Source organism: Xenopus tropicalis, chromosome 7 (assembly GCF_000004195.4).
Source record: "Xenopus tropicalis strain Nigerian chromosome 7, UCB_Xtro_10.0, whole genome shotgun sequence".
Classification (NCBI taxonomy): domain Eukaryota; kingdom Metazoa; phylum Chordata; class Amphibia; order Anura; family Pipidae; genus Xenopus; species Xenopus tropicalis.
In genome coordinates this window covers 112488633-112510924 of record NC_030683.2, presented here as the reverse complement: position 1 = coordinate 112510924, position 22292 = coordinate 112488633, and the positions used below count along the sequence as shown (strand labels likewise).

General features: G+C 44.1%; 1 protein-coding gene across 2 annotated transcripts; it reads right to left on the bottom strand.

The window, feature by feature from the left end:
- Nucleotides 1-723: 723 nt before the first annotated feature.
- Nucleotides 724-22035, bottom strand: LOC100496795. 2 transcript variants are annotated; one of them, XM_031906021.1, is made up of 5 exons: nt 21858-22034; nt 18712-18870; nt 17370-17535; nt 15342-15418; nt 724-1004 (listed from the first exon to the last, which is right to left on the bottom strand). In XM_031906021.1, the coding sequence occupies exons 1-5, from the start codon at nt 22027-22029 to the stop codon at nt 862-864; spliced, it is 717 nt and encodes a 238-aa protein (XP_031761881.1). In that variant the 5' UTR covers nt 22030-22034; the 3' UTR covers nt 724-861. The 2 variants fall into 2 exon arrangements, with proteins under 2 accessions (XP_031761881.1, XP_002938569.2); XM_002938523.5 differs by lacking the exon at nt 724-1004 and adding an exon at nt 12491-12769 and having other exon boundaries at nt 21858-22035.
- Nucleotides 22036-22292: the final 257 nt, after the last annotated feature.

Below are 22292 nucleotides of genomic sequence, written 5' to 3'. Positions count from 1 at the left end.
GGGCTGTGAAGGAGCATACAGCTGTAGTTTCAGTAATGTTAAGGGCAGGGCAAGAAGAGAGACCCCATCAAGCCTACAGGGCCTAAAGGGGCAGTACAAGGAAGGGGTAAAAGCAAAAATCCCAGTGTACAGAAACTTATAAAAAAAAACTGATGGGGACATAAAATTTGCAGCTGAATGTAGAACTGCTATACTTCTTAAAGGGGTTGTTCTCCTTTGAATTAATTTTATATGATGTAGAGACATATCTAAGGCATATATAGAGATATTCTAAGCAATTTTACAATTGGTCCTATTTTTTTTATCATTGGTAGTTTTGAATTATTTAGCCTTTTTGTTTAGCAGCTCTCCAGTTTGTAATTTCAACAGCTATCTGGTCTCTAGGGTCCAAAGTAACCTAGCAACTAGACCGTTGTTTAAATGAAAGACTAGAATATGAATAGGATAGGGCCCGAATCGAAAGCAGTGACCTTCCCCCATTGGAAGCTTAAAAGTCAGAGGAAGGCAAGTAATTCAAACTATAAAGAAAGAATTGAAAAGGTCATAGAAACTGGCCATTCTATAACATACTTAATGTTAACGTTAAGGTGCACCGCCCCCTTTAGATGATTTTCAGGAGATTCTCCCATGGAAGCTGGTACTGATCTGGCTGTATTAATTAGCACATTCCAGGCCACTTTCTTGCTGTCAGTGTATATTGGAACAATACAGAAATCACACCTATAAAACGTTTTCTCTTTTATTGCATAATAACAGTACATATATAAAAAGCACGACCCAAATGGAATATCATTTCAGCCCCACAGATGCAGCCCCTGTTGCTGAACAGACAGCCGGGATGGAGACACACAGCCTCCCAGCCTACGGTTGTTTAACCCCGAGGACGAGAGCAAGTCCGACCAGCAGGCAGAACATGGATATGCTGAGGAGGACAGTAATAACCACCATTCCCCCAGAGCGGCCTTGCAGCCAGAGATTCATGTCCCGAGGAGCTGGAGGAATGTCTGCAAGGTGAACAAAAATATTCTTTTAAATAGAAATATATATGTAAGTAATATATACAGTATACAGTATAGTTATATATATACAGTGGCTTGCAAAAGTATTCGGCCCCCTTGAACTTTTCCACATTTTGTTACATTACAGCCACAAACATGAATCAATTTTATTGGAATTCCACGTGAAAGACCAATACAAAGTGGTGTACACGTGAGAAGTGGAACGAAAATCATACATGATTCCAAACATTTTTTATAAATAAATAACTGCAAAGTGGGGTGTGCGTAATTATTCAGCCCCCTTTGGTCTGAGTGCAGTCAGTTGCCCATAGACATTGCCTGATGAGTGCTAATGACTAAATAGAGTGCACCTGTGTGTAATCTAATGTCAGTACAAATACAGCTGCTCTGTGACGGCCTCAGAGGGTGTCTAAGAGAATATTGGGAGCAACAACACCATGAAGTCCAAAGAACACACCAGACAGGTCAGGGATAAAGTTATTGAGAAATTTAAAGCAGGCTTAGGCTACAAAAAGATTTCCAAAGCCTTGAACATCCCACGGAGCACTGTTCAAGCGATCATTCAGAAATGGAAGGAGTATGGCACGACTGTAACCCTACCAAGACAAGGCCGTCCCCCTAAACTCACAGGCTGAACAAGGAGAGCGCTGATCAGAAATGCAGCCAAGAGGCCCATGGTGACTCTGGAAGAGCTACAGAGATCTACAGCTCAGGTGGGGGAATCTGTCCATAGGACAACTATTAGTCGTGCATTGCACAAAGTTGGCCTTTATGGAAGAGTGGCAAGAAGAAAGCCATTGTTAACAGAAAACCATAAGAAGTTCCGTTTGCAGTTTGCCACAAGCCATGTGGGGGACACAGCAAACATGTGGAAGAAGGTGCTCTGGTCAGATGAGACCAAAATGGAACTTTTTAGCCAAAATGCAAAACGCTATGTGTGGCGGAAAACTAACACTGCACATCACTCTGAACACACCATCCCCACTGTCACATATGGTGGGGGCAGCATCATGCTCTGGGGGGGCTTCTCTTCAGCAGGGACAGGGAAGCTGCTCAGAGTTGATGGGAAGATGGATGGAGCCAAATACAGGGCAATCTTGGAAGAAAACCTCTTGGAGTCTGCAAAAGACTTGAGACTGGGGCGGAGGTTCACCTTCCAGCAGGACAACGACCCTAAACATAAAGCCAGGGCAACAATGGAATGGTTTAAAACAAAACATATCCGTGTGTTAGAATGGCCCAGTCAAAGTCCAGATCTAAATCCAAACAGAGAATCTGTGGCAAGATCTGAAAACTGCTGTTCCCAAACGCTGTCCATCTAATCTGACTGAGCTGGAGCTGTTTTGCAAAGAAGAATGGGCAAGGATTTCAGTCTGTAGATGTGCAAAGCTGGTAGAGACATACCCTAAAAGACTGGCAGCTGGAATTGCAGCAAAAGGTGGTTCTACAAAGTATTGACTCAGGGGGCTGAATAATTACGCACACCCCACTTTGCATTTATTTATTTGTAAAAAATGTTTGGAATCATGTATGATTTTCGTTCCACTTCTCACGTGTACACCACTTTGTATTGGTCTTTCACGTGGAATTCCAATAAAATTGATTCATGTTTGTGGCTGTAATGTGACAAAATGTGGAAAAGTTCAAGGGGGCCAAATACTTTTGCAAGCCACTGTATATAACCCCACGCTCTGTGATTGTACCTTTACTTCTCCTTTAAAGCACAACTCCCAACCCATTTAAACAGAAATATATATGTAAGTAATATATACAGTATATAAGTGCCCCACGCTCTACCTTATCCCAAACCTATCACTCTGCCTTCACTCAGGCTACACCTTGTTGTCACTATGACCATACAATCTGGGCACTAGCCAGGGACGTTTATAGTTCAGGTAGCCCTGGGGCAAACTAGCATGGCACCCCTGAAACCAGCCAGCGCCTGCTGGTATAGTTTGCATTGCCTTCACTTAAGGGAGAAGGAAATGTAGAATCACTGGGGGGTTCCAAAAGTTAGGCAACCCCCAGCGATTGCAATCACTTACCTAGCACTCCAAGCAGGGAGGAGGGGCATGATGTCACAGGAGCGGGGCGTGATGTCACGGGGCGGTGTTATGACACATTCATCGGCAAGTGGCCAATCGGCGCGTCAATCTTAGAGAATCCTGCCTGGTTTTCCAAATTAGGAAAACCAAGCAGGGCTGTCCTGGTCAAAACCGGGAAGGTGGCAACCCTAGGGCCGGTGCTCCTTTATCAGAAAACTGCCCCAGCCGGGGTACCTGCGAGTGATCCTCTTCCTTCTTTCTTCCCATAGTAGAGTGAAACGTATGCTTACAGATACCACAGGCCAGGGCAGTATTCTGCTAACAGGAGCACCAGCCTGGGGTATCAGGTAGATGATTATAATTACTGGGGTTGCCTAACATTTGTCCCCCCCAGTTATTGTACCTTTACTTCTCCTTTAAAGCAAACTAGCATGGCACCCCTGAAACCAGCCAATGGCTGTTAGTATAGTTTGCATTGCCTTCACTTAAGGGAGAAGGAAATGTATAATCACTGGGGGGGGTAAAAATGTTAGGCAACCCCCAGTGATTGCAATCACTTATCTGATACTTCTGGGCAGGGAGAAGGGGTGTGATGTCACAGGGGCAGGGTGTGATGTCACAGGGCGGTGCTATGACACGGTGATTGGCAATTAGCCAATCGCCGCGTCAATCTTAGAGAATCCTGCCCGTTTTTCCAAATTGGGAAAACCAGGCAGGCAGTTTTAACCTGGATAGCCCTACCGAAAACTGGGCTTTTCGGGTCAAAACTGAAAAGGTGACAACCCTTGGGCCGGTGCTCCTGTTATCAGAAAACTGCCCCAGCCCGGGGTACCTGTGAGTGATCCTCTTCCCAGTGTTCAGCTAACAGAAGCACCAGCCTGGGGTATCAGGTAGACAATTACAATTACTGGGGGTGCCTAACATTTGTCCCCCCCAGTGATTGTACCTTTTCTTTTCCTTTAAAACACAACTCCCAACCCCACTGAAAGACAAAGTTCCTTTTTTTGGCCTCCATCTGTTAAAGGAATCCCTGTCTCTTCTCTTGAAAAGGTGGAGATTTCTGCATTAAAGGTCTTGTTTACCTTTAGTTTAACTTTTAGTATGATGAGTAATGTTCTGAAGCAATTTGCAATTGGTCTTCATTTGTATTATGCATCACTTTTATTTGTTTTTTAGTTATTTAGCTTTTTGTACAGCAGCTCTCCAGTTCGGAGTTTTAACAGCTCTAGGGTCCAAATTACCCTAGCAACCTAGCAGGGGTGGGATTGTAAGAGACTGGAATATGAATAGGAGATGTCTGAATAGAAAATTGAGTAATACAATCTAACAATATAATTGTAGCCTCACAGAGCAATGGTCTTTTGGCTTCTGGGTACAATGACCCCCCATTTGAAAGAGAAGAGAGTTTGAAAACTAGAAAAAAAAATAAAGACTAATTATAAAGTTACTATGAATTGCTCATTCTGTAACATACTAAAGTTGATTTAAGGTGAACTATCAATTTAAAAAAAGAAGGGTGCAGTTTATAAAACCTATCACTGGCAGAGTGGGTGGAGATAATATTATTGTAAACCTTGGAGAAATCTTGTTTCGTTTCCCGTGAAATAATACGGAGTGTGCTGCCTTCCATTTAAAAAGGGATCGCCGTGACCTTTGCACAATTAAAGGAACAGTAACACGAAAAAATAAGTGTATAAAAGAACTGTTTCCCTGCACTGGTACAACTGGTGTGTTTGCCTCAGATAGACTTCTATAGATTACATAAACTAAGCTGCTGTGTAGCCATGGGGGCAGCCATTTAAATGAGAAAAGGCACAGGTTACTTAGCAGATAGCAGATAAAGCCCCATTAAAGTCTACAGTGCTTATCTTTTATCTGCAATGTAACCTGTGCCTTTTCTCCTTTTTTCCAGTTTCAATGGCTGCCCCCATGGCTACACGGCAGCTTATTATATAAACTATAGTAGTGTTACTGCAGCAAACACACCAGTTTATCCAGTGCCGGGCAACAGTGCATTATATTTCAATTACTTTAAAGAAACAGTAACACCAAAAAATGTTTTAAAGAAAATGTCACCATCTCTCCCTTTTATACCTGCTATCCCACAGCCCCAGTCCCTTCCCAGAGGCTATTATCCCACTGCTACTATAGGCACCATCTCTCCCTACTATACCTGCTATCCCACAGCCCCAGTCCCTTCCCAGAGGCTATTATCCCCCCACTGCTACTATAGGCACCATCTCTCCCTACTATACCTGCTATCCCACAGCCACGGTCCCTTCCCAGAGGCTATTATCCCACTGCTACTATAGGCACCATCTCTCCCTACTATACCTACTATCCCACAGCCCCAGTCCCTTCCCAGAGGCTATTATCCCCCCACTGCTACTATAGGCACCATCTCTCCCTACTATACCTGCTATCCCACAGCCACAGTCCCTTCCCAGAGGCTATTATCCCACTGCTACTATAGGCACCATCTCTCCCTACTATACCTGATATCCCACAGCCACACCCCCTTCTCAGAGGCCATTTTCTCATTGCTGTTGCTAGTGAGTGGAGGTGCTTTGAGTGTTCTGTGGTTCTGTGACTTTCTCCCAGGCCCAGCTGGGTCTGGGGGTTAGTTTTGTGGGTGCTTTTTTCTTTGTGTTTTTGGTGCTTTCCCTACTCAATGGGGAAGAAGGCAATAAAACCTTTTAGCCGGGTAGTGAAGACCCGTTTGGGCAGCAGCAAGAGGGCTGCCGGATCAAACATTGTGGTGACTGTGGAGCGCGCTGCAAAGGGCAATGTTTCCTGCTCTATTAAAGGAAAGAATAAGAAAAGTAAAAGTTGTTCCCAAAGTGGCATTGAGAGTGACTCTGACTCTGTGGAAATGGACGCCGGTGTTGGAGTAACTGCAGGGAGCTGCGGAGCTGCAACAGAGGCAAACCAGGAGGTGAGAGGAGAGTCTGATGGCTGCAAAATGGCTGCTGGCATTGAGGAGCTTGGAAGCCATGTGGCAATGGTGGTTGCAGAAAATGCTCTGACCAACCAGGAAATGGCTGCTGCCAGTGAGGAATATGGAAGCCGTGTGGCCCTGGAGGTTGCAGAGAGCGCTCTGAGTGACCAGGAGATGGCTGCTGCCTGTGAGGAGCATGGAAACCGTGTGGCCCAGGACAGTGAGCAGGTAATGGCTGCCGACCCCCTGGGGAAGGCAGGGGAAGGGCACAAAGTTACTGAGACTGTAATACAGTATGACACTATCATTAATGCTTTGAAAGAACTGAGGTGTTTAGAGGAGAAACAAGGCAAATTAAATAAAGACATTGACAGGCTTATAAAAAATCTGAAGTTGGCAAGAGGAGAGAGGAGAACTCTGTATATCAGGGAGTTGGCTTTCCACAATAAGGAGCTGGAAGACACTGAGACTTACATTAAAGACATTCTGGCTGTTATAGAGCCATGGAAGGAGCTGTATGGCAACAAGCAGAGATTTGAACAAATGAAAGAAGGCAATATGACTGCTGAGAGACTGCTAAAAGTTGCAGAACTGCTCAAAGAGACTGAGGTTTCAAAAACTCTTACTCAATGTAGTGTTGCTACTGATATTGTACAAAGTAACGGTATTTCCAATGCTGATAGTGTGCGTGCAGCTGCCATGAGTGGGGTGAGTGCTGGGGGCAGTGTGGGGCAAGCGGCTGGGGGCAATGCAATGTGTGTGAGTGAGGGGGGTGGGGCAGTGAGTGCTGAGGCAGCTGAGGTGCAAGCGGCTGAGAGTGGTGCAGCTGAGGTGCAGGTGATTGCAGGTAATGCAACGTGTGTGAGTGAGGGGGGAGGGGCAGTGAGTGCTGGGGCAGCTGAGGTGCAAGCGGCTGAGAGTGGTGCAGCTGAGGTGCAGGTGATTGCAGGTAATGCAACGTGTGTGACTGAGGGAGCTGGGAGAGGTGGGGGAGGGGAAGGAAAAAATGCTGTTTATTCTGCTGGGGAAAGCAATGTGCATGGGGGGACTGAGAGTGTTGCTGGGGCTGCGGGGGGCAGTGTTTGGGAGGGAAGGAGATTCTTTGCACGTGAGCAGGATGAGGAGTTTGATGATGAGTTTGATAAGAGGAAGAATGTGGTGAAAATTAAGTGGGAGAAAGAGAGGGAGGATTTCCCGGGGCGCAGGTTTGTGGGCAGAAACATTATTAAGCAGTTGCTGGGTTTTACCCCACAGGACGTTTATGCCTTGCTGAGTGTCACAGACACAGAGTTTGATTTAAGCTTTAAGTTATCCCAAGGGTTAGAGGAGTTCTGGAGGCGGTACCATCTGAGTAAAGGGGCCAAGGAGTGGGAGGGGTTTAGGGTAATCCCTGTGTCCAAACCCGAAACCAAACTGGTCACCATTATCATGAAGAGAGAGACAGTGCATGAGCAGGACATCCTCATATGGCTCCGGCGCCAGTGCACTGTCCTATCCCCCCTGGAGCCGGTGTTTGATGAGGAGGGATTCTGGGTAGGGGGGTATAAAGTCCAAGTAAAATTGCATGTGGATCAGAATGTTCAGAAACATCTCCCAAATTCCTTTTTCATTGGGAAAGCAAGGGGTGTCTGTTTCTATGTGGGCCAGCCCAGGCTATGCTATAAATGTGGGTCCAACAGGCATTATGCTGTAAAGTGTAACATACAGAAATGTGCTTTGTGTGGGGAGACTGGGCACCCAAGCAAGGAGTGTGTAAAGGCCATAAAGTGTAACCTGTGTATGCAATCCGGCCATGCTTATAGGGCCTGCCCCGACGCCTGGCGCAACATTAGGAAGGCTTGTCCAAATTTGGAAGAAATAATGAGTACCCCAATGCCAGGGGAGAACTTGCCACAGACTGAGGGAGGGGGAAAGGAGAGGGCAGGTGGGGCAAGAGAGACAGACAGGGGGCGCCCAACAGAGGTGAGAGAGAAAGAGGCAGAGAAAGAGGGCAGGAAGAGTGAAAGGGGGAGGAATAAGGGGAATAAAAAGGCAAAGGTACAGGCATCCCAAGGGGGGGAGGATGGTTGGATAGTGGTGGGCAATAAATCAAAGGAAGTTAAGGAAGATCAGTGCCCAGGTGTAATGACCCTCCCAACTGAAAATAGATTTGTTTTGCCAGGAGGGAAGTCGTGGGGGGATTTGGCAGAAGAACAGGCAGAGTTGGAGAGAATGGAGGAGGAGGAAGAGAGGGAGAAAAGAAAAAGTCTCTCTTCTGATATCATCTCCAGCAGAAAAAAGAGCAAGAGGGAAGGGGCTTTTCAGTCTCAGGGGGCAGATTTGGAGTCACTGGAGGAAGGGGAGTTGGAAGAAGAAAGCGGGATGGAGAGTCAGGAGACAGGTATAAGGATACAGGTAAAAAGATCAGGTGGGAAAAGTTCTGATACGTCTCTAAACAAGAAACATAAAGATGCCTCTTGATATACATTTTATAACCATGAATGTTTGCAGCATTAAGAACAGAAAGACTCGCTTTATGGCTTTTGATTTCCTAGAGTCAGTGGCTGCAGATATTATCTTTCTGCAAGAGACTAGACTGACCTCTATCCAAGAGATAAGGGAGGCTAAAAGGGATTGGAAAGGGGGGTTTTCTTTTTGGTCGGTGGCTACTGAGCCAGCTGGTGGGGTTGGTATCCTCTTTAAAGGGGGTAGAAAAATTGAGGTAAAGAAGGTAGTAGACATATGGCTGGGAAGGTGTCTGATGCTGGATGTGCAGATTGATGGGTCCCTGTTGAGGTTGATAAATGTATATGGGCCCCAGACAATCTCAGAGAGGAGGAAATTATTATCAGAAATTAAGCAGTTCTTATACACATCTGCTCCTGTGATTCTAGCTGGGGACTTTAATCAGGTTCTCAGGGATGTGGACAGAACGGGAAGGTATAAAAAATATGAGAGCCAGTTTCTGGTGAATTTGGTGGAAGAGACCGGCCTTATAGACATCGCTACAGCCCATGGGAGAAAGGGGAAGCACACTTATTATTGTGGTGGGAGAAGCAGCAGAATTGATTTGGTTTTTGTTAAGAAAGGGGAGATTTTCTCAGAGATCAAGGAAACAGCAGTAGAATTTTCTGATCATTTAGCCCTGTCATTTTGTTATGGTTCTGTAGGAAAACCCAGATTTGGGAGGGGACTGTGGAGATTGGGGGCAGGTTCCCTAGAGGATGCAGAGGTAGGGAAATCCTTTGAGCGTTTATTGCAGAGGGAAGTCACAAAGGTAGATTTTTTCGGCTCACTATCAGAATGGTGGGATGCTACCAAGGATTCTTTTAGAACCTTTTTCAAGTCTGTCTCTTTTAAGAAAGGGAGGGAAAGAGAGCAAAAGTGCTGGTCCTTGAGAAGGAAGCTTGAGGTCTGTGTTTCGGAGGGAGAGGTGGGGGAAAAAGTGAACCGGCTCAAGTATCTGTTAAGACAGCAGCAGTATAGCCGCTACAAGTCCTTGGTTTTGGAAAGGGATTATGGGGTGTCCAACTCTCCAGACCCTTACCAAAACTGTAAGGAGACAGTTAAGAGAAAATTGGTGGAAGGTCTGTATGACTCCCAGGGTCACTTACAGAGTACTAGGGAGGGGATTCTGGGAGTTGTAAGATCATACTATGCTGAGCTTTTCAGAAAAAAAGCTTTGGATAGGGGAAAGATGCAAGCCTTCCTAGAGGCGACCCCAGGCCCTAACATTGAGAATTTGGACTTTTCCCCTTTGGTGAAAGAAATAACAGAGGAGGAGGTTTTGCAGGCCATTGACAAGCAGCAGAAGAAGAAGGCTCCTGGGCCGGATGGTTTAACAGCTGAGTTCTATAAAACTTTTAAGGTGAAGTTGGCACCAATTCTGGTGGAGGTGTTTAATGAGAGTTTAGTGAATGGGAGCCTTCCTTCTTCTATGCAGAACTCCTCGTTGATTCTGTTGTCAAAGGGGAAGGATTCGAGACACATTGAGAATTGGAGGCCTATTGCACTTCTCAACTGCGATAGGAAGCTTCTTGCAAGGATTTTTTCTGTAAGGCTGGGTAAGTTTGCTGGGCTTCTTTTGTCATCTTCTCAGTTCTGCTCGGTGGAGGGACGTGACATCTATGGGGCACTTCTACTTCTCAGGGAAACTTTGGAAAGGTGTAAACTAAATAAATGGGGAAGGTACTTTCTCTCATTAGATCAGGCTAAAGCTTTTGATAAAGTCGATCACGAATACCTATGGGCTACTTTGCAAAAGTACCACATCCCGGGTCAGTTTATTGAATGGTTAAGAGTTTTGTATGGAGGGGCAAAGAGCTTCCCTTTAATTAATGGTTGGCAGGGTGAAGACTTTGAAGTGCAGGCTGGGGTGAGACAGGGATGCCCTCTTAGCCCACTCTTATACATATTTGCTCTGGATCCTTTTTTAAGGGGTTTGCAGAGTTGTGGTTTGGAGGGTGTTCCGTTTCCCATGGGTCAGTCTTTTAAGTCGGTAGCCTACGCGGATGATGTGACTTTGGTTCTGTCTTATCCAGAGGAGGAGTCGCTGGTGTCGGAGCACATCAAAAGTTATTCAGAGGCCTCTGGGTCTCTAGTCAACCAGGAAAAATCGGAAGCTCTTTGGGTTTTAGAAGGGAGACCAAGTTTTAATCTTGAGAATTTTCCCGTAGCCCCAGAGCAGGTTAGAATTCTGGGTATCAAATTTGGGAGAGGAGATAATGCTCAGGTAAATTGGGAAGAAAAGTTGGATGTTGGTATTGCAAAGGTTCAGCGATGGAAGGCATGGAAGCTGACCTATAGGGAAAGGATCGACATTATTAAAGCTTATCTGATTCCTTTGTTTCTCTTTGTTTCCTATGTCTTCTTATTGCCAGAAGCTCTCTATGTCCGGATCCAGAGCCTGTTCTTCCAGATGCTATGGGGGAGCAGGATCAATCCTGTAAAAAGGGGTGTGACCTTCCTGCAGAGAAAAAAGGGTGGGTTGGACATGTTATGTCCAGTGGGGTTCTTTTGCGTCATTTTCCTGAAATATAATTTTAGGAATTTGATGCAAGAAAAGAAATTGCTGTGGGAAGTCAGTGTTAAGGACTGGGTATCGCCATTTATCAAGGACTGGTTACTTGGGGACAGAGTGAAGGAGGTTCGAGTGAGTGGAGGCAGCATCCCATCATTTCTGAGCCAGGCAGTTAAGCTTCTGCGGAAATGGAGCATTGGAAAGCAGGAGTTATTTTCCTTCTCTAGGAAAAGTATTTATTTACGGGTTTTAGATTTTTTCTTTTGTACCCCCCCAATAGTGCAGGACTGTGTGAGTAGGATCATGGAGGAGAGTTTAAGCTTTCTGAATAGCAAGAGGATTCCGAAAAAATTTTGGGATAATGCTTGGCTGTCCTTTCATGGGAAGCTATTTGTAAGGGGAAACCTTAAGTATCGAAGTGTTGATAACAGGGCATGTCCTTGGGGTTGTGGGACAGAGGAGTCACAGGAGCATTTTCTAATTGAGTGTCCTGTCTCACAATCTCTGAGATGTCTACTGGCGAGACTGTTACACCTACAGATGCTTAGAGACCTCAACTATTCTGAGTTTGCCTATGGGGTGGTGGGTGCTGGGAGGGAGAATGGCACGGACAAAGAAACATTGTATATAATCATTATGGTGATAAGGTATCATCTCTGGCATATGAGATGCAAATGGACATTTGGACAAACGAAAGATCCTGCAGAACATGTTGCAAAAGTGATTGTAAATGAACTAATTCTTATTAAGACAATGGAAATTGAGAAATCTGTGGGAAATAAGATGCTTTGGAGAAATGTTCACTTTGTTTTTTGATGTGATATTGTTTATTATATATTTCTGTTTGATTGAAATGTAATTGTATTTCTGTTGTAACTGTTTCATATATTTTAATAAAATTCTCTCCCTACTATACCTGCTATCCCACAGCCACAGTCCCTTCCCAGAGGCTATTATCCCCCCACTGCTACTATAGGCACCATCTCTCCCTACTATACCTGCTATCCCACAGCCCCAGTCCCTTCCCAGAGGCTATTATCCCCCCACTGCTACTATAGGCACCATCTCTCCCTACTATACCTGCTATCCCACAGCCCCAGTCCCTTCCCAGAGGCTATTATCCCCCCACTGCTACTATAGGCACCATCTCTCCCTACTATACCTGCTATCCGACAGCCACAGTCCCTTCCCAGAGGCTGGGGTCAGTGACCCCCCCCCCTCCCCACCCTGGAAGCTTAAAAGGAATCAGAGGAAGACAAATAATTCAAGCTATAATCAAAGAAATAACGAAGACCAATTGAAGAGGTTATAAGAATTGGCCATTCGATAACATATTAAAAGTTAACTTAAAGGTGCACCGCCCCTTTAGATGATTTTCAGGAGATCCTCCCATGGAAGCTGGTACTGATCTGGCTGTATTAATTAGCACATTCCAGGCCACTTTCTTGCTGTCAGTGTATATTGGAACAATACAGAAATCACACCTATAAAACGTTCTCTCTTTTATTGCATAATAACAGTACATATATAAAAAGCACGACCCAAATAGAATATCATTTCAGCCCCACAGATGCAGCCCCTGTTGCTGAACAGACAGCCGGGATGGAGACACACAGCCTCCCAGCCTACGGTTGTTTAACCCCGAGGACGAGAGCAAGTCCGACCAGCAGGCAGAACATGGATATGCTGAGGAGGACAGTAATAACCACCATTCCCCCAGAGCGGCCTTGCAGCCAGAGATTCATGTCCCGAGGAGCTGGAGGAATGTCTGAAAGGTGAACAAAAATATTCATTTCAATAGAAATATATATGTAAGTAATATATACAGTATATAGTAATATACATATATATATATATATATATATATATACACACACACACAAGTGCCCCACGCTCTACCTTATCCCTAACCCGTCACTCTGCCTTCACTCAGGCTGCACCTTATTGTCACTATGACCATACAGTCTGGGCACTAGCCAGGGACGTTTATAGTTCAGGTAGTCCTGGGGCAAACTAGCATGGCACGCCTGAAAACAGCCAGCGGCTGCTGGTATAGTTTGCATTGCCTTCACTTAAGGGAGAAGGAAATGTATAATCACAGGGGGGTGTCAAAATGTTAGGCAAACTCCAGTGCTTGTAATCACTTATCTGATACTTCTGGGCAGGGAGAAGGGGTGTGATGTCACAGGGGCAGGGTGTGATGTCACAGGGCGGTGCTATGACACGGTGATTGGCAATTAGCCAATCGCCACGTCAATCTTAGAGAATCCTTCCCGTTTTTCTGAATTGGGAAAACCAGGCAGGTAGTTTTAACCTGGATAGCCCTAACGAAAACTGGGCTGTTCGAGTCAAAACTGAAAAGGTGACAACCCTTGGGCCGGTGCTCCTGTTATCAGAAAACTGCCCCAGCCCGGGGTACCTGCGAGTTATCCTCTTCCCAGTGTTCTGCTAACAGAAGCACCAGCCTGGGGTATCAGGTAGATAATTACAATTACTGGGGGTGCCTAACATTTGTCCCCCCCAGTGATTGTACCTTTTCTTTTCCTTTAAAGCACAACTCCCAACCCCACTGAAAGTCGAATTTGCTTTTTTTGGCCTCCATCTGTTAAAGGAATCCCTGTCTCTTCTCTTGAAAAGGTGGAGATTTCTGCATTAAAGGTCTTGTTTACCTTTAGTTTAACTTTTAGTATGATGAGTAATGTTCTGAAGCAATTTGCAATTGGTCTTCATTTGTATTATGCATCACTTTTATTTGTTTTCTAATTATTTAGCTTTTTGTACAGGAGCTCTCCAGTTCAGAGTTTTAACAGCTCTAGGGTCCAAATTACCCTAGCAACCTAGCAGGGGTGGGATTGTAAGACTGGAATATGAATAGGAGATGTCTGAATAGAAAAATGAGTAATACAATCTAACAATATAATTGTAGCCTCACAGAGCAATGGTCTTTTGCCTTCTGTGTACAGTGACCCCTATTTAAAAGCGACGAGTTTGAAGACTAGAAAAAAAATGAAGACTAATTATAGTTCCTACGAATTGCTCATTCTGTAACATACTAAAAGTTAATTTGAAGGTGAACTATTCCTTTAAAAAAAAGAAGGGTGCAGTTTATTAAACCCATCACTGGCAGAGTGGGCAGAGCCAGTTTTATTTAAACCTTGGAGAATGTTGTTTCGTTTCTGGTGAAATAATACGGAGTGTGCCGGCTTGCGATTTAAAAAGGGTTCGCCATGACCTTTGCACAATTAAAGAAAATGTCACCATCTCTCCCTACTATTCCTGCTATCCCACAGCCCCAGTCCCTTCCCAGAGGCTATTATCCCCCACTGCTACTATAGGCACCATCTCTCCCTACTATACCTGCTATCCCACAGCCCCAGTCCCTTCCCAGAGGCTATTATCCCCCCACTGCTACTATAGGCACCATCTCTCCCTACTATTCCTGCTATCCCACAGCCCCAGTCCCTTCCCAGAGGCTATTATCCCCCCACTGCTACTATAGGCACCATCTTTCCCTACTATACCTGCTATCCCACAGCCACAGTCCCTTCCCAGAGGCTATTATCCCCCCACTGCTACTATAGGCACCATCTCTCCCTACTATTCCTGCTATCCCACAGCCCCAGTCCCTTCCCAGAGGCTATTATCCCACTGCTACTATAGGCACCATCTCTCCCTACTATACCTGCTATCCCACAGCCACAGTCCCTTCCCAGAGACTATTATCCCCCCACTGCTACTATAGGCACCATCTCTCCCTACTATTCCTGCTATCCCACAGCCCCAGTCCCTTCCCAGAGGCTATTATCCCCCCACTGCTACTATAGGCACCATCTCTCCCTACTATACCTGCTATCCCACAGCCACAGTCCCTTCCCAGAGGCTATTATCCCCCACTGCTACTATAGGCACCATCTCTCCCTACTATACCTGCTATCCCACAGCCCCAGTCCCTTCCCAGAGGCTATTATCCCACTGCTACTATAGGCACCATCTCTCCCTACTATACCTGCTATCCCACAGCCACAGTCCCTTCCCAGAGGCTATTATCCCACTGCTACTATAGGCACCATCTCTCTCTACTATACCTGCTATCCCACAGCCCCAGTCCCTTCCCAGAGGCTATTGGCCCCACTACTACTATAGGCACCATCTCTCCCTACTATACCTGCTATCCCACAGCCACAGTCCCTTCCCAGAGGCTATTATCCCCCCACTGCTACTATAGGCACCATCTCTCCCTACTATACCTGCTATCCCACAGCCACAGTCAAGGCTATTATCCGACTACAAGACACAAGAAGTTACCCCTGATGGAAGCCCCCATACAGAGCATTACTTACCATGAGTTTGAAAAGGCTGAGACCAGTTGGTAATAGCAATCTGTGTGTTGGCATCATTATAGAGCACATAGCGGATCCTTAAAAAAACACCAAATTCAATTATATATAAGCAGTTTAGAAATATTTTGTGCCATAGCCTTTGTCACAAAATTACTGTATTCTGAATCAGGCAAAAGTATAGAAAGAATTTCAAGAAAGTTAAAGAGTCGGCGCACAATTAAAGGCTGGATCTATAAGATGCCGGAACTAGTGGTTAAAAGATCAACAAAAAACAAATGAAATCAATGGACTACGTGGGTAATCATCAATCCAATTCCTTTATTTAGCCAGGCCAATTAGGTTTCTTTCTGGATATTGAGTTCCGAGATCCGTGACAAGGGGAAAAGGTTGACAACACAAATACGGCAGCGCAAAGTCTAAACAGAGAATGGCAAAACTAAGTACAAACAAATTATCTTGTGAACAGGTTAAAGGATCTGACGGACATGGTTTCCCCTATAGTAGCGCTATTTTTAGATTTACATACAATTTAATAAAAAAAATGGGGAATAAGTTGATCTGTTATACAGTGGGAAGAACGAAAAGCGTAGCCACGTTTGTGCGTAACACTCAATCCCAGCCCTTACTTACACTGCAGAGATTGCCTATGCCTTTAGGTGGAGGAGATGTTTCATAGGGTCTAAAAGCCAAAAATAAAATGTTGCCTAAGAGAAGAACGGTTTTGCAGCTGGATTTCAGCATATAAAAATGTATTTAGTCATACTTTTTGAAGGAACAGAATACAGAGATATATTACAGAGATATACAGAGGTATATTAGGGGTTTCTGTGTTGGGCTCTTTAACAAACTTTGGTTCGGAAGCCAGAGTTCCCCTTTAATCAGCTCACTCCTGCTGGTCAGAACTGCCAAGGCAGAGAATAGAAAGGGACGGGGGTAATCTGCTTTATATATTTACAAATAACTTTAAAACTACTGGCAACTTCTAATTAATGTGCACTGGAAAGATGCTTAGACAGTTTTTTCACTTTTATTTTCACTCCTGTGCCTTCAAGTGTGTTAGCACAGCCAGGCCTCCTTACTCACTGCCATCTGGTGCTTAGCTGGCAGAAACCTTATGTATGGCACAACAAGGCAATTCATTTGGGGAGCTTCCCTTGTGTTTATAGAGTTCCTATACAATGCCTCGCAGATTTCAATTTTCACCAAGTATAGGGTTCTCCTCAAACTCTCGGGAATCTCTCCCCTTCTACCATTCATAGCATCTACGTGTGTTTATTTTTTGATTATAAGAAACCCACCACCTGTCCCACACAGGGAAAGAGAGTTTGTAGATAGGGTCGGACTGGGCAACACAATGTGGGAAGTGCGTGTAAACTCTCTCGGGAAGGCGTGAGTGCGTCAGGACAGGGCCCTGGAGATTGTGAGGGAACCCTTAAAGATGCAGCCCCGGGGGGCCACTGCTGCCCTAGTCCAAGGGTCCTTGCAGCACCTCATTTAGGTGTAAGAGCCCTTAAAGCGGTTGTTCACCTTTACAAAAAAATTTTTTTTTTTTAGTATAACAGACCCTAGGGACCATAGTTCAGACATAGGATTCAGGCTAATTCTAAAACCTGAACACCAGTCGGCGGTAGGGATCCGGCCCAGTTAAGGTGAACACCCTTTGGACTTCTGTCTACAATTCCACATCAGTCTCCACAGTGGTGCTACACTACTCTGCTTATATTGCAACTGCATCTGGCATTGTACAACTATAACTGAGTGCTGTGAGTATTAACCCTGCATCTACTGTGTATTTCAACAATAAATCAAGTTATAGTTCATCGCAAAAGAACCTCTGGCATCCTAATTCCATTATATACACCTTTGGCAGTGCAGAGTTGCAGTTCAGCAACATCTCATAAGCGCATTTCTTCCCATTTGTAAAGGCCTATCCTGTGTTTGAGTCACACGTGCCTCTGCTCATACTCTCTAGCTGGTCATTGGCCAATACTAGCCAACATAGGGTTACACAAGTATTGTACCACCTACCTGTAACTGCGACTTGGGAGAACTGTTTGGACACTGCTTCCGTTAGCCAGTTCAATGTTTGGGCCGACCTGATACACAAATGGTTCTGTTGCTTGAAGTGGATTAAAAATGGGTCTGCACTGTGGCACCTCATAGTCCCCCGGAACAATGTATGTATTATTGTCCCCTTAAAGAAAAAGTAAAAACTTTAAATCAACAGTTCCCTTAAAGCATGCATACTGATACTGAGCAAACACAAGGAATGTGTTATACTAAGCAGCTTTCTAACATACATTTTCAACGACTTTGAAGTTACAGGTAAGGGATCTGGTATCCGGTTTCAAAGTGATGGGACCTAGACAATTTTAAAGGGTAACTCTGGCTTCCAAACCAAAATTTGTTAAAGAGCCCCACACAACACAAAAACCCCTAATATACTGATCACTACATTTAAAGTGGTAGTATAGGGATTGAATCAGTTATCTGGAAACCCATTATCCAGAAAGTTCTGAATTATGAGAGCTCCCATAGACTCCATTTTCATCAGTTAATTAACATTTTTGAGAATTATTCTATTTTTCTCTGTAATAATAAAACAGTACCTGTACTTGATCCCAACTAAGATATAATTACCCCTTATTGGGGGCAAAACAGCCCTATTGGGTTTATTTCATGGTTAAATGATTCCCTTTTCTCTGTAAAAATAAAACAGTACCTGTACTTGATTCCAACTAAGACAGAATTTATCCTTATTGGGGGCAAAAAATCCCATTTTTTTCTTGACTTGAGGTATGGAGATCCAAATTATAGAAAGATCGCTTATCCAGAAAACCCCAGGTCTGGTGCAATCTGGATAACAGGTCCTATACCTGTAAACCCCTTGTTTAACATTGGTTAAGTAAATAGGGCTTGCTCTGAATATTACTAACTGATCAGGTTTTTCCAAACAAAACCCAGTGTTAGTAAACTCATGCAGTGTTTCCTTTATGGTTGCCTGAGCCCAAAATCTTGACCAATCATAAATGTGCCACTAAATCTCATCCGCCAGTCATTAGCCAGTCATATGACCAGTTTGTCACGATCTTACTGTAGGGATGACACATCCTAGATGGACTTGGCTGGGCTGCATTTCTTTGTATCATAGGCAAACACAGATACATTGCAAGTCATTTTCATTAACAATTGAATAAAAGTGGGCCTAATACAGAATGCTGTGGCCCCCTAATAAGAGCCCTACTCCAAAATCCAAAACAACTTATTTTAAATGGCAAGCGTTTACGCGGCACTGTATCAAAAGCTTTGTAAAAAGTAGATCACACTGCTGCAACCCCCCCCCCCCATCCCATATTTTATATATATTTACCTGGGATCTGTACTTGCACTAGGATGCTTGATTTCTGCTTGACAGCCACAGAGGGATCAACAGTGTTAAATAGCCATTCTTCATATAAACAATACGCAGGGAGAAGCCACAGCGCTGTCGAGAGCCTTAGGGAGTTGTTATACAGGGAAATTTTATAGTCTAAGGAGACAAAAGAACAAGTTAAGACATTTACAAAGAAACATATATATTTACACAGTTTAACGCTTCACAAGAAATAACAGGACAAATGTGCTTGGTAGCAGCAGGGCAAAACAAACAGTCCCCTGGGCTTAGTTTCCCCTGAAACGTGTTCTCTGACCAAACATCACATGGCTGAACACGAGACTTCGGCACCTTCCCTCCCATAGTTGGCTACTGGGCCAGGGCTAGAAGAATAGAACATAGGAAGATATATTAGGTCCCAGAAACATTCTTCTGCCTGGACATTAACTTTCACTTGGATAGAGGCAGCCAGTGGTGTAACTACCAATACAGCAGACAAGGCGGTCAAGGGGAGCCTGGATGACAGGGGGGCTGGGACCGCAGGCTCTGCTGTATTGTAGTCCCTCCTCCTACCTTTTTTTAAAATAGCATTATGGGCCAGGAGGATCATTTCAGTGCGGGCTTGGAGGGGGCCAGGGAAGGAGGGACTGTTCATGCCGGGGGGCCTGACATGACCAAGTTCCGCCACTGGAGGCAGCAATATAAGCAAATATGTGCCTAGTACTTTTTAGTGATTTTCCCTTCCTCTATTGCCAAAAATGTAAAACTTGGTGTTGTTGCCGGTACCCAGTACCCTGACAACCAGACAGCATTTTCATTTTTAGGCAGAAGATGAAATGTAGTGTCAGGATTAATATAATCACTAGTTTCTACCGCTCTCTCTTTTTAGGCTCCGTGCTACAACCAGTCTGCCATTCATACCATTTACTATAACTTCTGTATTTATATTGCAGGACACTGCTTCTTTAAACAGAACACTTACCAAAAATGCCACGGGTTCTGAAAATCCATAATTCCTATCTATGTAATCTTTCTTCTTAATAACTTAGGCCAAGCTGGTCAAATGGTAGCCAGATTGGCAGCCAGACTTGCAACCCAGTAGAGATAGTCATACACTGTAAAGTCACCAAATGAGCAGATATGAGCCCAGTTTGGCCACGCTGGGCCAACAATTAGATCATGCACTGGGGCCAACAGAGCTCTGTTGGATGAGGAATACATACACGAGCCAATGCTCTCCTCATCCTAAAGGATTTGGAACCTGTCCATTTGATATCTCCCTGATTTTTGACTAGAGATGTAGCGAACTGTTCGCCGGAGAACTAATTCGCACGAAAATTGGGTGTTCGCAAGTTCGCAAGTTCGCAATTTTGGGTTCGCCTTAGCTGGAGCCAAATTTTGACCTCTCACCCCAGAGCCAGCAGATACATGGCAGCCAATCAGGCAGCTCTCCCTCCTGGACCACCCCCGGACCACTCCCTTCCATATATAAACCGAAGCCCAGCAGCCATTTTACATCCTGCCTGTGTGTGCTTGTTGAGTTAGCATAGGGAGAGAGCTATGCAGGGGTTTGAGGGACAGTTTAGGTAGCTTTGCTGACTAGTAATCTACTTTCTACTGCTCTGTATGTAGCTGCTGTTGGCAGCTGTCCTGCTGATCTCATCTGCTGTAACCCAATAGTCCTTGTAAAAGCAGTTTATTACACAAGTTTAGAAATGTAGTGTGATTTCTGCCCTTTACAGCACAAAACGCAACGCTGTATCAACAACGTATTTTTCAGAGAAATTTTTACCCTTGATCCCCCTCCGGCATGTCACTGTCCAGGTCGTGGCACCCTTTAAACAACTTTAAAATCAGTTTTCTGGCCAGAAATGGCTTTTCTAGGTTTTAAAGTTCGCCTTCTCATTGAAGTCTATGGGGTTCGCAAAGTTCGCAAAAGTTCGCACTTTTTGGCAGAAGTTCGCGAACTTTTTTTGTGAGGTTCGCTACATCTCTATTTTTGACCAGTTGGGGAGCACTATACACAGGCCAATAACCAGTCCGGAGAGACCAAACCGAGCATTTATCATCCTTTGTATGGCCACCTTAAAGGAACAGTAACACCAAAAAATGAAAGTGTATAAAAGTAACTAAAATATAATGTGCTGCTGCCCTGCACTGGTAAAAGTTGTGTGTTTGCCTCAGAAACCCTACTATAATTTATATAAATAAGCTGCTATGTAGCCATAGAGGCAGCCATTCAAAGGAGAAAAGGCACAGGTTACATAGCAGATAACAGATAAAACACTATTGTATTCCACAGAGCTTATCTGTTATCTGCTATGTAACCTGTGCCTTTTCTCCAGCTTGAATGGCTGCCCCCGTGGCTACACAGCAGCTTATTATATAAATTATAGTAGTGTTACTGTAGCAAACACACCAGTTTTACCAGTGCAGGGCAGCAGTGCATTATATTTTTATTACTTTAAAGCTCTTTCATTTTTTAGTGTTACTGTTCCTTTAAAGAAACAGCTCAGTGTAAAAGTAAGTCCTGGTAAATCAATAGGCTGTGCAAAATAAAAAAATGTTTTCAGTTGTATGTTCATTCACACTTTGTTAAATGATCTCATCAGCTTACACTATGTACATACAGGTTTATATTTTAACCATGGATAACCCTAAAAAAAAAGAAAATATGAAAAAGAAATATGAAGAGAAAAATATGCTGCTCTGTAGTTATAAAATACTCATACACTACATAGTTAGGGTCATATTATGGGCCGACCAGCAACATTCAATTTTTAGTAGGGTTTCAAACTAATCCCTATCAGATGCATTTAATCCACATCCTGCATGGTTAATTAGTCATTAATGCAATAGCTAATTAGCCATGCAGGATATAGATTGTCTATGTAAAAGGGTAGGGTTTCAGCCCTCTGCTCCGTACCTGCCATATTTCTACTTGCACTGCAGTAACTATCCCACTGCTAGTAATGTGTAATATAAAACAGGCAATAGGGGTGCATGTTCATATGGGCTTCTGTACTACACTGAGTTCATTTCCAAAGGGGGTACTCACAGTCTCACACAGGATATATATATATATATAGAGTAAGTACAGATATTTAAACATAAATTTGCTAATAATTTAAAGAGACACTTACTGGGCAGAAGTACAGGCTGGCAATTAAAAGGGGTGACATATAGCAGGGACACCAACACAACACAGGCAAGTAGCCGCGGATTCATTTTAGCAGGAAACTCTACACGTGAGTGTAACTCAGGCCTCAGAACTGATTCCTCTGATGATGGTAAATTAGTAACGCCTCCAAACATAACCCACCCCCACACTCATTAAAAGGCATCAGTTAAAGGGAAAGTGTATGCTATTATCATGTATCTGTTCTTTTCCTTTAACTTTCACAACAGCTGAGCCCATACATAGTAACTTAGGTTGAAAAAAGACACATGTACAACAAGTTCAACCTTTTATGTGTATTTTAAACCTGGTTAACTGCCATACCATCAGGAAAATCTGGTCCAAAATGGTTACATTAAGATTTTTGATATTACAGGGCTGCATCTTGATATCATTAATG

Coding starts and splice junctions, on each gene's coding strand:
- LOC100496795 (XM_002938523.5), bottom strand. CDS start 22,029: ATGTTTGGAGGCGTTACTAATTTACCATCATCAGAGGAATCAGTTCTG. Junction 17,536..18,711: donor AGTGCAAGTACAGATCCCAG/GTAAATATATAT, acceptor TTTTTCTTTAAG/GGGACAATAATACATACATT. Junction 12,770..15,341: donor TCAGCCTTTTCAAACTCATG/GTAAGTAATGCT, acceptor TTCACCTTTCAG/ACATTCCTCCAGCTCCTCGG.